Source organism: Panicum hallii, chromosome 9 (assembly GCF_002211085.1).
Source record: "Panicum hallii strain FIL2 chromosome 9, PHallii_v3.1, whole genome shotgun sequence".
NCBI classification, from domain to species: Eukaryota; Viridiplantae; Streptophyta; class Magnoliopsida; order Poales; family Poaceae; genus Panicum; species Panicum hallii.
This window is the reverse complement of record NC_038050.1, coordinates 5,976,478-5,989,711: the sequence shown is the minus strand read 5'-3', so window position 1 is coordinate 5,989,711 and position 13,234 is coordinate 5,976,478. Positions and strand designations below refer to the sequence as shown.

At 49.7% G+C, this 13,234-nt stretch overlaps 2 protein-coding genes across 2 annotated transcripts; both read left to right on the top strand.

Moving 5' to 3' along the window:
* Positions 1 to 352: 352 nt before the first annotated feature.
* LOC112875702 (growth-regulating factor 6-like) lies at positions 353 to 4,328 on the top strand. The gene is made up of 4 exons (XM_025939644.1): positions 353 to 1,002; positions 2,059 to 2,274; positions 2,428 to 2,788; positions 3,161 to 4,328. Exons 1-4 carry the CDS (start codon positions 630 to 632, stop codon positions 3,981 to 3,983), a joined length of 1,773 nt encoding a protein of 590 aa, XP_025795429.1. The 5' UTR covers positions 353 to 629; the 3' UTR covers positions 3,984 to 4,328.
* A 2,320-nt stretch (positions 4,329 to 6,648) lies between these two features.
* Positions 6,649 to 7,671, top strand: LOC112877391. The gene has a single exon (XM_025941690.1). The coding sequence runs from the start codon at positions 6,649 to 6,651 to the stop codon at positions 7,426 to 7,428; it is 780 nt and encodes a 259-aa protein (XP_025797475.1). The 3' UTR covers positions 7,429 to 7,671.
* Positions 7,672 to 13,234: the final 5,563 nt, after the last annotated feature.

The following is a 13,234-nucleotide window of genomic DNA, read 5'->3' as shown; positions in this document are numbered from 1 at the left end:
ACTTCCCCATCAAACGTGACTCTGTCACTACCATCATTCAGCCGTCTATCTATCCATCTCCCCGCCCCCCTTCCCTTAGATCTTGCGGTAACATTTCACGCAACTTTACCCTGCAAAGAAAAGATACCTCCTCCCCTTTGCCCAAACGGTAAATATCCCATCAGCACCAAATACCGGTGGTAAGAAATGAGAATGGGTCGCTCCTACTGGCGAGGAGGCTACGGGCTACCCACCATCAATTTTGCTGGCAGGGCGAAACCTAATTTTTCACCGCGTCTATTTATCCTCCCCCGCTCGCCCGCCGCGGCTGTCTTTACTGCGCCGCGCCTCCCTCTCCCCCCCGGCTCTCTCCTCCGTGTCTGCCTCCAAAAGAAAAACCAGCCTGGTTTCCCGAGCGCAGGCCGCAACCACCCCTCCCCCGTAAAACCCAAGCCAACGCGGGCGAGGCCAAGCACCAACCGAGCAGAGCGCGCACGCACACGCACTGGGCAGACCAGCAGCTAGCTCCCAACTCGGCTCGAGCAATGCCGCCTCCATCCCGCTCCCACCCTCCGCCCCATGAGCGCGACCAGCACTAGAGCGAAGGGAGCAGCACGGCGAGCGGCGGCGGCGGCGGCGGCGGGGGTGCGATGGAGCTGGGAGGGGTGGTGATGGACGCGGGCGGCGGCGCGGCGGAGCTCGGCCTGCTCGGCGGCGGATCTAGCAGGCTGCTCAAGCACGGGCGGGGCAATGCGGCGGCGGGGGCCGAGGAGCACGGCTGGGGCGGCCGGGCGGTCAAGCAGGCCAGGACGGCCGCGGACGTGGCGGAGGCGGCCAAGGCGGCGGTCACGCCGTTCCTGCTCGGGTCGTGCAGCCCCGGGCACGGCGGGGAGCAGATGCTCAGCTTCTCGTCCGTAGCCGCGTCCTCGTGCGCGTCCACCGCCTCCGTTGCCGCTGCGGCGGCGGCCGTGGCGGCTGACGGGGCGATGCCGCTCTACTACGGAACCCCGGCTTCCTGCTCAGGTGAGCACGGCGGTGTGCATGGTCACCGGTGTGTGTGGCGGCGGTGGTGCGAGCTGCAAAGCTTCTTTTCTGTTGCTTGTGCGATTGGATTTGCTGATTGAAAAGCTTGCTATCTATACTCCTTTTCGAGTATTATTGCCTTCTGATTCATCTTGCTTTCTCTCTTTGCACCTTGGAATGGTAGCTACAGATTTATTTTTACCATTTTTCGTTCCTCTTTTGCTTTCTCCTCCGGTGCTCATACCGGAAATGGAGCTGATTTGATTTGAGCTCTCTCCCGTTTCTTTCCATACACATCTCCTTTTGGTTTCTTACTTCAGATGCTTAGTTCTTTCAGTTTGGATTCGGAAGTTCTTCATAACAAGTTGACTCTTTTAAGCTGCCAATGATTTTTTATAGGTTTTTTCTCTTTGCATTTTCTGGTTTACCTTGATTAGATCAGTGACTGGAAAGAGTTCATCGTCTGAAAAAAGAACTCATTTTAATATTGTTTAATAAAGCTCTATTGAATCATTCGTGATGTGTACCGAGATAAGTTTGCACTTCTTTTTGCTGACATCCACCAACGCTTTCTTGTCCTCAACGGTGCGATCGTGGGGATTTCTTTTTGTCATGCCGTCTGCTAATAATATTACTAAAATAGAGGGAAAAAATGGTGTGATCTTCCTCCGGCACTGTCTCCACTTCTCTCACTAAAAAACTTGAAGAAAAAAACAGTTAGAAGTATGAATGCATGCAAGAAAGTCTCAAGGAAAACAATGGAGCATCGCGATTCAAGCTTACTGTAGAGACCCAGCTGTGTGATTCTGGGGCGGCTTTTTATGGACATTACCTATGAATCTGTGCAGCTTATCAGGTTTCTGATCCTTGCAGCTAGCACTCTGTTCCAGATTTTTGTGTCTTTTGCTTGCCTTTATCCTGCCCTAGGATTGTGTTTAGGAAAAGCATGCATCTCGGTAGTCTCTATGAAGCAGTACATGTTTTTGGCTGTGCCTTGTTGGCTTTCACTGCTCTGTTGCTCATCTCTAACCCTGCCTGCCTGTTTCCTCCCCGCAGGATTGAGCTCAGTGAGCTTGAGCAGCAGCATGCAGGGGGCAATGGCCCGGGTGAGGGGCCCCTTCACGCCGTCCCAATGGATCGAGCTGGAGCACCAGGCCCTGATCTACAAGTACCTGGCTGCCAATAGCCCCATACCTCACAGCCTCCTCGTCCCCATCAGGAGGAGCATCGCGTCGTCTCCCTACCCGCCTTCCTACTTCGGCACGAGCACATGTAAGCCAAGAAAGAGAGGAACAAAAGCAAAGCGGTCGAGTGCTTTCTGGCCTCGCTAGCTTCAGTTCCATCATGCACATCGATATGATAAAAGTCGTGCTGATTCCTTCCCTTTTCCCGAATCTTGATTGGCGCTGCTGTGTGTTGCCACAGTGGGGTGGGGGTCTTTCCAGCTGGGCTACTCCGGCAATGCGGATCTGGAGCCCGGGCGGTGCCGCCGGACGGACGGCAAGAAATGGCGGTGCTCCAGGGACGCGGTCGCCGACCAGAAGTACTGCGAGCGACATATGAACCGGGGACGCCATCGTTCAAGAAAGCATGTGGAAGGCCAGCCTGGCCATGCCGCGAAAGCGATGTCCGCGGCGGTGGCGGCTGCCGCAGCCACCCAGCCTACTGCTCTGGCTGCCTCCGGCGCCGGAGCTACTGCCGCTGGCCTCACTGTCAGTCAGCACCAGCAGCCAGTGAAGAGCTATGCCGCGGGTGCGACTGATCCTTGCTCTCTGCAATATAACAGGTACGATCTGCAGCTCCTAGGATGGTTGATCTGTAGTATGCTCTTAATGCTTTAACACCGCATCAGATTTGTTCACTTTTGCTCTTGCTAATCTGCTTATGCAGGGAATTTCTGCGTGTTTTTTGGTTGAAAACGAATGTAGTAGTCCGACAGCGCAGTTATGCATGAGAGCTTTGCTGCTAATCTGTTTCATTGTAGATTACCAATCCTATTTCCACTAGAACCAAATATTCTTTCTTTATGGTGATACGATACTAGTCCAAGTAGTGTTAAGAGTGAGATTTGCAAAGATGTCAATATGTCATAAGCCCTGAAAGTGCAGTTATTCCATGATATTTGCGAACTAATCCTCTTCTCTAATGATGTCTGCAGGGAACTGGTGAACAAACAGAATGAGAGTGATAACATGCAGGACTCTGACAATCTCTCCATGCTGACTTCTATGAGCACAAGAAACCCGGCCAGCCTGTTTCCATTCTCAAAACAAAATAATCCTTTTGAAGTGACCAGCTCAAGACCAGAGTTTGGTCTTGTCTCGTCAGATTCATTGATGAGCTCTCCTCATAGTTCCTTGGAGAATGTCAATCTGCTTAGCTCGCAAAGTCTGAATGAAAACCAGAGTTCAGCTTCCCTGCAACATTTTGTGGATTGGCCCAGGACACCTGCCCAGGGAGGTCTTTCATGGGCCGATGCCGAAGACATGCAAGCTCCGAGATCACAGCTCTCAATATCTGCTCCAATGGCGTCTTCTGAGCTATCGTCGGCTTCCACATCTCCGATCCATGAGAAGCTAATGCTGTCACCACTTAAGCTGAGCCGCGAGTACAGTCCTATTGGGCTAAGCATTACAGCAAGCAGAGATGAAGTTAGCCAGTTAGAAGCAAACTGGGCAACGATGTTCCGTGATTCTTCGATGGGTGGGCCATTGGGGGAGGTTTTAACCAAGAATGGAAATGCCGAAGCAAAGAACTGCCTGTCAGCGCCTCTGAACCTTCTAACCGATTTCTGGGATTCAAGCCCCGGGATGGAGTCATCTCCCGTGGGAGTTCTGCAGAAGACCACCTTCGGATCAGTCTCCAGCAGCACCGGAAGCAGCCCTAGAATGGAGAACCACGGCGCCTATGATGGTATCAGCAATCTGCGGGATGATCTCGGTTCAATTGTAGTAAACCATCCGAGCATCCGCCTACTGTGAGCTTCTGACCATGAAAATCTGCAACAAGAGGCAGGCATGAGGAAACAGATGAGCCAGCTTTTAGCTTGTTACATATCGATATGGTAAATCCACGATCTCGTAGTTTGTCATTTGAGACTGATATCAACCTGTTTTTGCCATTTTCAGCTCTCTTTTCTTTCCCCCCTTTCTCTTTTTAACTTGGCTTTGTAAGCTGTAACTTTCACGCTCCTTGGATCGTGAAGTGCTGCAATGTGTGGTGTGGATGGTCTTGGTGCGCCGTTGTTGCATCTCATCTGATAATACTCAGTATTGCGACCATAGTTGCCAACGGTAGATTAATGGGACTATCGTCTTGATTGATCATTTGATCATACTGCTAATTATCTGTGTGCTCATTGCAGTATCGTTCAGTTGTACTATTTACCATGAGGTTGTGAGATTGCATACTTCGATTCGAAATTTTACCTGGAATCTTACTAGTTGATGTTTCCTGTCTGCCAATAATTGAACATTCACACTCGGCGCACTCGCCCCCGTTGGCCCCCAGCCCCCAGGTTATCTAGCTGTGGTAAAAGCTGGGCTACTTCCTGTGCTCTGCATCTGTAGAAAGCATCTCAGAAACACTGAATTCACATTCAGAGAAAAAAAGGAACCTAAAGTACCTCATTGCTATGTCTGAAGAAATTTGCACCGATCAATAAGCTTTGAACTAGTACCAAGCAAATCAAACTTTGATGTTTTTTCTTTTAAAAAAGTTTGCAGGAGCACTGCACTGTCATTTAAGTTGGGAGAAGCAAATGTCATTTAAGTTGGGAGAAGCAAATAGAGTGTCTTACAGATTCGATATTACATAAAGGTCTGAAACTCGAACACCGAAACGAACAAACGAAACAAGTAGCAAACTTTGATGTTTGTCGCAACAAGAAACTCTACTGTAGTCTGTAGCACAGCCCAAGAAAAAAAAAGGTACCAACAACTTCATTGCATCTGTAGCCTACTCCCGGCGCTGTATTGCTGCGCCCGTCACGACGGCGGCAGCCGCTGCAGAAATACAATGATACGCTCCCAGGACCAGGGCTGCCTGCCTTTTCCTCCGCCCTTTGGCCGCTCGCTGCCACCGGCCGGCCGGCCTGCAAAAGAGCCACCCCTATTCGCTCGCCCAGCCCCGCGCTGCAGCAACAGCAACCCAATGTTCATTGCATCCATCCATGTTCATGCTCGCCTGATGCCTCCTCATCCGGCATCAATGACGACCAGCCGGCGAGCACCGCTGCGTGTCGTCTCCCTTTTGATGATTCGCTGCACAGGAGCCGCCCCTGCTGCGGACTGTAGGGCGAGTGATGTGCGCTAGTGCGAGGCGCTGGTGGCGCTGCCGCCTGCTCTGTGGTCACCGGCACCGGAAAGGGCGTGTAGCGCGTCAGTGGGGGTGCAGTGCAGTGGGGGTTTCAGATTGATTGGGATGCAAGATGTTTCCGTCCTCCGAGATTGGAGCGGCGCTTGTTTGCTGATGAGATGCCGACTGATCGATCGATCCGTCGATGTGACGCTCGTTCCTGTTCCGTTGCTACCGTTTTTTTCTTCTTTGTTTGATTTTTTGGGTGCTTGGAAATCGGAATGGGAGTGAAGAACTGTTTGGTTGGTTTTGTGTTGTCTTGTGGGGGAGCTGGGACTGTGCTGCGTGACTGCTGGGTTTGCGTGTTTGGAGGCACGGAAAGGGAAGTTTTGGATGGATCGTCGGATAGAGGTGTTGTAGCCGGCAAAGCAATCACGTGCGGTGTACTGGGAGTTCTTCTTCTTCTTCTTCTTCTTTGCCAAGGATAAGATTCTGAGTAGAAATATACTAGCTGGAAAGCAGAAAAGGCGCTCGTGTACTGAACACTGATGCTGCGTACTGGCGGTAAAGTTCCCCGGTCTTCTTTTGCAACAGGGTCCGGCGGCCGTATCCGAGCTCCTTTCGTACTCGCGCTCGTTCGCGTGAGTGGGATTGTGTTGTACACTTGTACCCATCTCCATCTGATCAGGTACCCTTCAGTGTTTCACCGGCACCGTCAAAATCTAAAAGTTCTGGGCCGCCTCAGGTGGCCGCAATATACGAAAGTTTGCTCTCCAGAGAAGGGCAACTCCTGGGCTGGGCTACATACAGATCGTTTTCACTACGACAGCGACGCATCCCGTCGCAAAACCGCGCCCACCGCGCTCGGTTCGTGCGGGCGACGCGCACTGCCCCGTACTCCCTGACTCCCGTGAGGCTCGCACGCAGTCGCGTTGGTGTTCGTCCAACCGGTCTCTCCGCACTCAACCGATCCATGCTCAGCCAACAGGTGCCGTGCGGCTAGGAGGCTAGGCTAGTAGTATTTGCCTGGCAGGCTCGCGGCTCCTGAGCACAGCGTCCTCGGAGAGGCCCGTGCCGTGCCTGCCCGATCGCCGTCGGTTTTCTGGCGGCGGCACGTACGCAAGGCCACAGGCGGAGCAGTGGTACGAGCGGAGCCGCGGGCCGTGGGCGTGAGATCCCAAAGGAACGCCAACGATCCCCGCACGCCTTCACATGCCACGGCAGAGGGAATCACGATCCCATCCGCCATAGCCCACCGGTCACGAGCTCGCGAAAGAGTGCTCGTTCTATATAAACGGCACGCGCTCCTCGTTGTCATGGTGCGCTCGGTGTGTGAGCGAACAAGCCGAGATGAGCCGCGGGACCAGGCAGCAGCCGGCGGCCGGCAGCCGCCGGACCAGGCGTGCCGAGCACGAGCAGTCACCGGCGGCGCTCGCCGAGAGCCCGAGGATCGTGTCCAACCCCATCTTTCGCTGCGAGGCCGGGCCGAGCCAGCCTAAGCCGCCGCCGCCGGGCGACCAGCTGCGCTGCGTCTACGGCCCCAACTCGCTCTACGCGCTCGTGCACGACCCGGCCTCGGCGTCCGCGGCAAGTGGCGGCATCGGCAAGCCGCTGCCGCTGCCACCGTGCAGGGCCCACCGCGCGGGGCCGGAAACGGGATCCCGCGTGCCAGCCTCGCGCACCGGGCCCGCGCGCGTGGCGGGCGGACCGCATGGCAGGGCCCTGAGGCGGGCGCCGCCGGACCCGTTCCTGGCGGCCTACGTGGCGTGCAGCAAGAGCGCCGGCGGCGGCAAGGACGCGACAGCTGCCGGAGCGGATCGGCCGCAGCAGAAGCAGAAAAAGCAAGGGAACAAGAAGAAGAAGAAGAGGGCGGCGAAGAAGAAGGTCAAGCAAGGCGAGGAGGAGGTCGTCCGCGGGTGCGGCGGCATCTGGAGCGGCCGGTGGGCGGCGGGCGCCAAGTACGCCGGGGCCATGTCGTGCAAGCACGGCTGCGCCGTCGCCGACCAGCAGCAGGTGATGGACGCTCCCGCGACCGCGGCAAAGAAGGAGGCGGGGCCGACGCTGGACTTGTCGTGGGCACCGGCGGTGCTCTCGGCGAGGGCGCTGGAGCGGAGGCGGGAGCAGCGCTGAGGATGCACGCTTGTTACGTGTCTCTGACGTGCTTCTGCTAGTGTCTGTCCATATGTGTCACTGCTGCCCGCTATGGAACTAGTACTCGGCGTTGGCGTAAACTTGTGCAACGATGGAATTATGACGCCATTTGTAGATATACATACAGTGTGTAAAACTATGAAGTGATACGATGTCTAGCAAAAATATTTGGTGGATACTCAGTATACCAATGATATGATCTATATAAATTGCGCTTACATGGCAACTGGTGTGTAGAATTATGCAGTGATAGTATGAATTATGCATGCCTTTTGTACCTAATTACAGTGTGTAAAATTCAGCAAAAGAAGTACTGATATTGGTTGGATTCAATGCGCATCCTGACTACTTGCGCCAAAACGAACCAATTCAGAAATTAGCATGATATTGCAATGCGAAACAAGACAATAGCAGCAGTAATTCGTAAGAACAGGCATAAATGGCAAGAGTGTACTGGCCTGGTAATGGAACAACCTGACTAACCAGAGGGCGCCACACCAGACATGAGGCTGCCGCACAAGTAGCTCTCGGATGAAGCAAGAGGATCAAGAGATTTGATGAAACTGGAAGGCAAGATGGCGAGTAAAATACACGGCAGGTTCTTGAACTTGGCCCTTAGTATGATCTAGGTCCATAAATTTTAAAATACACATTCAGATCAACAAACTTACTAATTATATCATATTATATCATGTGAATTTCAAATTACTACTTTTAAGCTATAAAACTGAAATATTTATGCTGATGTGGAACTTACATGTGGGGTCAATTTATTTTTAAATTTTTGTGCTCAACTATTATAGTTTCAAAATTTTCTCCAAAATTTAGTTTCAAAACTTTATGCCTGAATATTCCCCCCCAATATTTCATCCAAAATTTATTATTTTCTAATTTTTTTACAAATTCTGTCATCTGAGTTTCATTTTTTCTGTAAACTTTTCATACGATATTTTGTATTTGAACATATTTGTACAAGTAATTTTGTTATAATTTTTTTACGTGTATATATTTTGTATTTGAACAAATTGTATAACTTTCAATTTAGCTTAAGCAGCTGTGACACATAATACTATTATCAAATTTAAGAATCTAAATGTGCATTTTAAAAGTTTAGGGATTTGGATGATACATCGAGCTAAGTTTAAGGTTTGATGGTGTATTTTACTCCAAGATGGCCGGTTTGTTAGACAGAGGATATCTCGGCTCCTGTAATCACGGCTGTCCTCTTGTCATGTTTCTATAAACGGGCAGAGACTTGGCTATTTAGGCCTATAATCCCCTATCGATCAATTCAAGGTGTGATTACCCAAAATACTCCACGCTTTCATGGTATCACGAGGATCCTTCCTCACCTTCCGCTCCTAATCTCCCGCGCCGTCAATGGTTGACGACGCTGCCTCTGCCGCCGAGCTCCGCGACGCTGATGCCGCCCGTCGCTGCGAGACCGAGACAGCCGCCGCCCTCCAGGCAAAGCAGGACTAGAGATGGCAATGGGTACGGGTATGGGATCGTAGCACCCGAACCCGCAAACCCATAGGTTTTTTAAACCCGACATAATATAAAGAATGCAGATCATATACTCATTTTATTATGGTCCAATAACTTTGTTTTGGAACTTTGATGTCTAATATAGTGAACTAGCAGTGCCATACTACGGATGGTGGACAGTAACTGGATATTAATCTAGCTGTGAACTTGTAATGTCTGATGTGATCAATGGTGTTATGATTTGTGAAACACTCTATCATTCTTATGATTGATGTTTATCATGTATTATTACCTCAGTTTTATGTATGTGTCTATTGGCTGATACATCTGAGTGGTTGAGTACTTAACAGATTGTCGGGCACGGGCAGCCCGCGAGTACCCACCACCCGTGCGGGTACGGGTTTGGGACATAATCTGTACTCGACAGCGGGTATGGGTTTCTTAGCGGGTGTATTTTATTCTGACGGGCACAGGTATGGGCAAGCAATACCCAGGGGGCGCGTGCCCGTTGCCATCTTTAAGCAGGACGCCGCGGCCGCCTCGGCCACCGCGTGCCGGCGCCTCCAGGAAGACGTCGCTCATCACGAGCGCGCCCTGGCCGATGTGCATCGCCTCCTCAAGGAAGCCGACGACGCTGATGCCTCCGCAGCCGGCGGAGGCGGCGTCCCTGCCGGCGATGACGCCGCTGACCCGGACGTCAACAACGTCTCTGCCCTTGTAAGTGCAATCAAGCTCTTTGTGGGTTTTGACGTTGATGACCACCTAATTAAGGAACTAATGAGATTCATCGAGATGACATGCAGGGAATTTAAAAAGGAGGATGATGTACAGGTTGGAGGATCCCCCAAATTGATATGATGGCTCTCTTGACTCATGAAGGCTTAATTTTTTTTATATTTTGAATATTGAGTTTAAGAAAAGCCGTACTATAAAGAGTGATCCAAGAACAATTGTCCAACTGTTGAACCAAATGCTCAAATCCTGAAAACCACATCCTCATACTCAACCAAAACAGCCAGCAAAATTTCACATCCAGCAGAGTTGTTTTGGTGGGTGCGGCAGTGCCGCACCTTGAGTGCGGCAGTGCGGCACTTAATGTACCGTTGGGACCAGAGTAGTATAAATTCCCCAACGGTAACAGATCACGATTTCTCTCTCTCCAACGTTAAAACTCGCAGAAGAAAGAACCAGAGCTCTTCTCTCTCTCCTCCATTGCTCCCAACTCACCTCTCAAGTGGATCTTCACATCCAACCACCAAATCTTGAGAGAAAAGGCAGTAAACTTTGATTGGAAAGTGGATCTACTAATTCCCCCACTCAAAAGAGCATTTGGTTCATATTTAGCTGGCAGTTCTAGGGTTTGTTACTCTTGGAGCTTACTCCTAACCGGCTAGGCATCTCCCTTGAGCTTGCCTCTTCGTGTGGCAGCTTTGGGAGGTCTGTAACCTTCTCTTGCAGCTAGTGATATTACCCCTCATCTCAAGAGTTCACTCTCTTGACTTGAGAACGAGGAAGAGCCAACCTTTATGGTGAAGCTCAAGCCTTTTGTGGCTACCTCAACAACGTGGACTTAGGCCAGCCTTTGTGGCGACGCTGAACCATGGGATAAATCTTTGTCTCGCGTGCTGATTTACATTATTGCTAAGTTACTTTCTCGTTTTAGGTTTGAGACCGATCTAATTCTCTACTGTGGTTTTCTCTGTTCTACTTCCATATCTGTATTGCTGACACCTGCAGGAAATCTAGAAATTAACTCGATCTACTCTTTGGTTCGTCAGATTTTGAATTCTGTAATTTGTGTTCTGTTGAGCGCGGCAGTGCTGCACTCAGGCGCGGCAGTGCCGCACTCTCCTCTGACGAGAATTTGGAGTTGGGTTTTTACAGGCCTATTCACCCCCCCTCTAGGCCTCTTTACTGGTCCAGTGATCCTACAAGTGGTATTAGAGCAGTGTTGCTTCGTATACGCTTCACCGCGTGAAGTATGTAGTCCGGTGGAGGTTCGAGGAAGGCCGGTGGCAAGGGAAATGAGGTTCGCATGGAGAACGTTGGTAGTAGTAGTGAGTTGTCACTATCTACAGCCAGCAACTCCACTCTCAAGGGTGCTCCCGAAGGGAACACCACCGATGCTACGAGAAGGAAAGAAAGAAATGAAAGAAGAGAAGCAAAGCTCAAGAAAAGACAGAAGCGTGAGCAAGAAAAGAAGCTTCAAGAGAAGCTGAGCCGCAAGGAAGCTAGAAGAATCACAAGAGAAGAAAGAGCCAAGAGAAGAGAAGAAAGGGCCAAGTTGGAGAAGGCTAAGAAGGTGTATGAAGCATCATCAAGTGAGCTATCATCTAGTTTGGATGATGGTGATGATGATGTATCATACCATATCTCTAAGGACAGCAAGAAGGGTGAGAGCAGTAGTAACTAGAATAAATACTCCACTGTATCCTTCAATTATTGCTCTTATTTCACTAACCGTGATAAGAAGTCTTTCATCAATGTACCCGGAGCAAGTTGCCTCATTTCGATGGGACCAACTTTGCCAAGTGGAAGCACTTGATGAAAGCCTATCTTATTGGTCTTCACCCCGGTCTTTGGGAGATTGTGTGCAGTGGATTTGAAGGACCGGAGGATCCCGAAGCTTCCACAAATGAAGAGCTAGTTGCTGTCCATCTCAACGGCCAAGCCACAAGCGTTCTTCTTAGCGCCTTGGATGGAAATGAGTACAATAGAGTGATGAATGTTGATGTTGAAAAACAGATTTGGGACACTTTGCATGTAGCACATGAAGGTGTTGATAAAGTGAGAAAAGTAAAGATTGACTTGTTGATGGCCAAGCTCAACCTGTTTGTCATTGTTGATGGAGAAAGGCCACAAGAGATGTTTGATAGGTTGATGACCGTGGTGGGCAAGATTAGAGGCTATGGTGGTGATGAGCTTGATGACCACAAGGTAGTGAAGATTATGTTAGAAGCCTACTCACCAAGAAATGAGACCGTAGTCACCTTGATTAGAGACAAGAAGAAGTTTGAGCACTTCACTCCCAATGATGTGCTTGGAAGACTCTTGACATTTGACATGCAAAGAGAAGAAGCAAATGAGAGAAGAAAGCTTGGTGAGTTGCAAGCAAAGTTGGATGGCATGAAGATCAAGGATGTAGCTCTCAAGGCCAACAAATCAAGCAAACAAGGCTATTCAAGTAAGGCAAAGGGCAGCAAGCAAACTTCTACTTCTCAGCCAAAGAAAGAGAAGAAAATGCAACAAAATGATGATCCAACTTACTCTTCAAGTGAAGAAGAAAACCATGGGGCAGATTTCAAGAAGATAGATAATATGGCACTATTTATCAAGAAGTATCACAAAGGGCTGAAATCAAATGGGTACAAGCTCGTGCAAAGAAGGTTTCCAAAGAAGAAGAAGCGGACTTGCTATAATTGTGGCAGCACCGAGCACTTCATGGCAAATTGTCCTTATGAGAAGAAAAGCAACAACTACAAGAAGGACAACCATGAAAGCAAGCATGAGCACAAGCAAAAGTACAAAAGAAAGAAGAAGCCTATGGGAAAGACACACATTGGGCATGAATGGAATTCGTGTAAGGAGTTAAGTGAAGAGGATGTGAAGATTGCAACCATAGCCATCCAAAAGCCATCCTCTACTCCAAGGTTCTTCAACAACATGTCCGATGATGATGACTACCACTCCTCTCACATTTGTCTTATGGCAAAGGGTGAGAAGGTAAAACTGAAAGCCACACCTCCTCCCTCACCATCTTCTAGTGATATCTTTAGTGAACTTAGTGATAGCTCTAGTGAAGATGATGTCTCTAGTGATGAGAAACTAAATGAGATAACTAGAAAACTAGACCCTTCAACTAAAATCTTCATCATTAAAATTTTGGAGGACTTAGAGAGTGTACAAGCTGAGCTAGCAACTAGAGATGATGATCTCTTAGCACAAGAAAAGCTGTACATTGCTTGCAAGGAAGCTGTTGCATTATAGAGAAGTGAGGTGTCCTCTTTACGCAAAGCTTTGGCTAATGAGCAAAGAGAACATGCTCTCACAAAGAAAGCAAATATTACACTCAATGACAACTATTGTGTCTTAGATGAAAAGCACAAGGACCTTGAGATGCAATATAACCTTCTTTGGGAGAGCACCTCACATCCTTCTAAAACAAAGGACACCTCTACTCCCTCCACTAGTCAAGGTTGTGGAAAATGTTATAATGTTGATTTGAATGTCTATTCCACTAACCTTGCAAACATGGAGGCAATGAGAAAGGAGATTACTAGGCTCAATGCTATGCTGA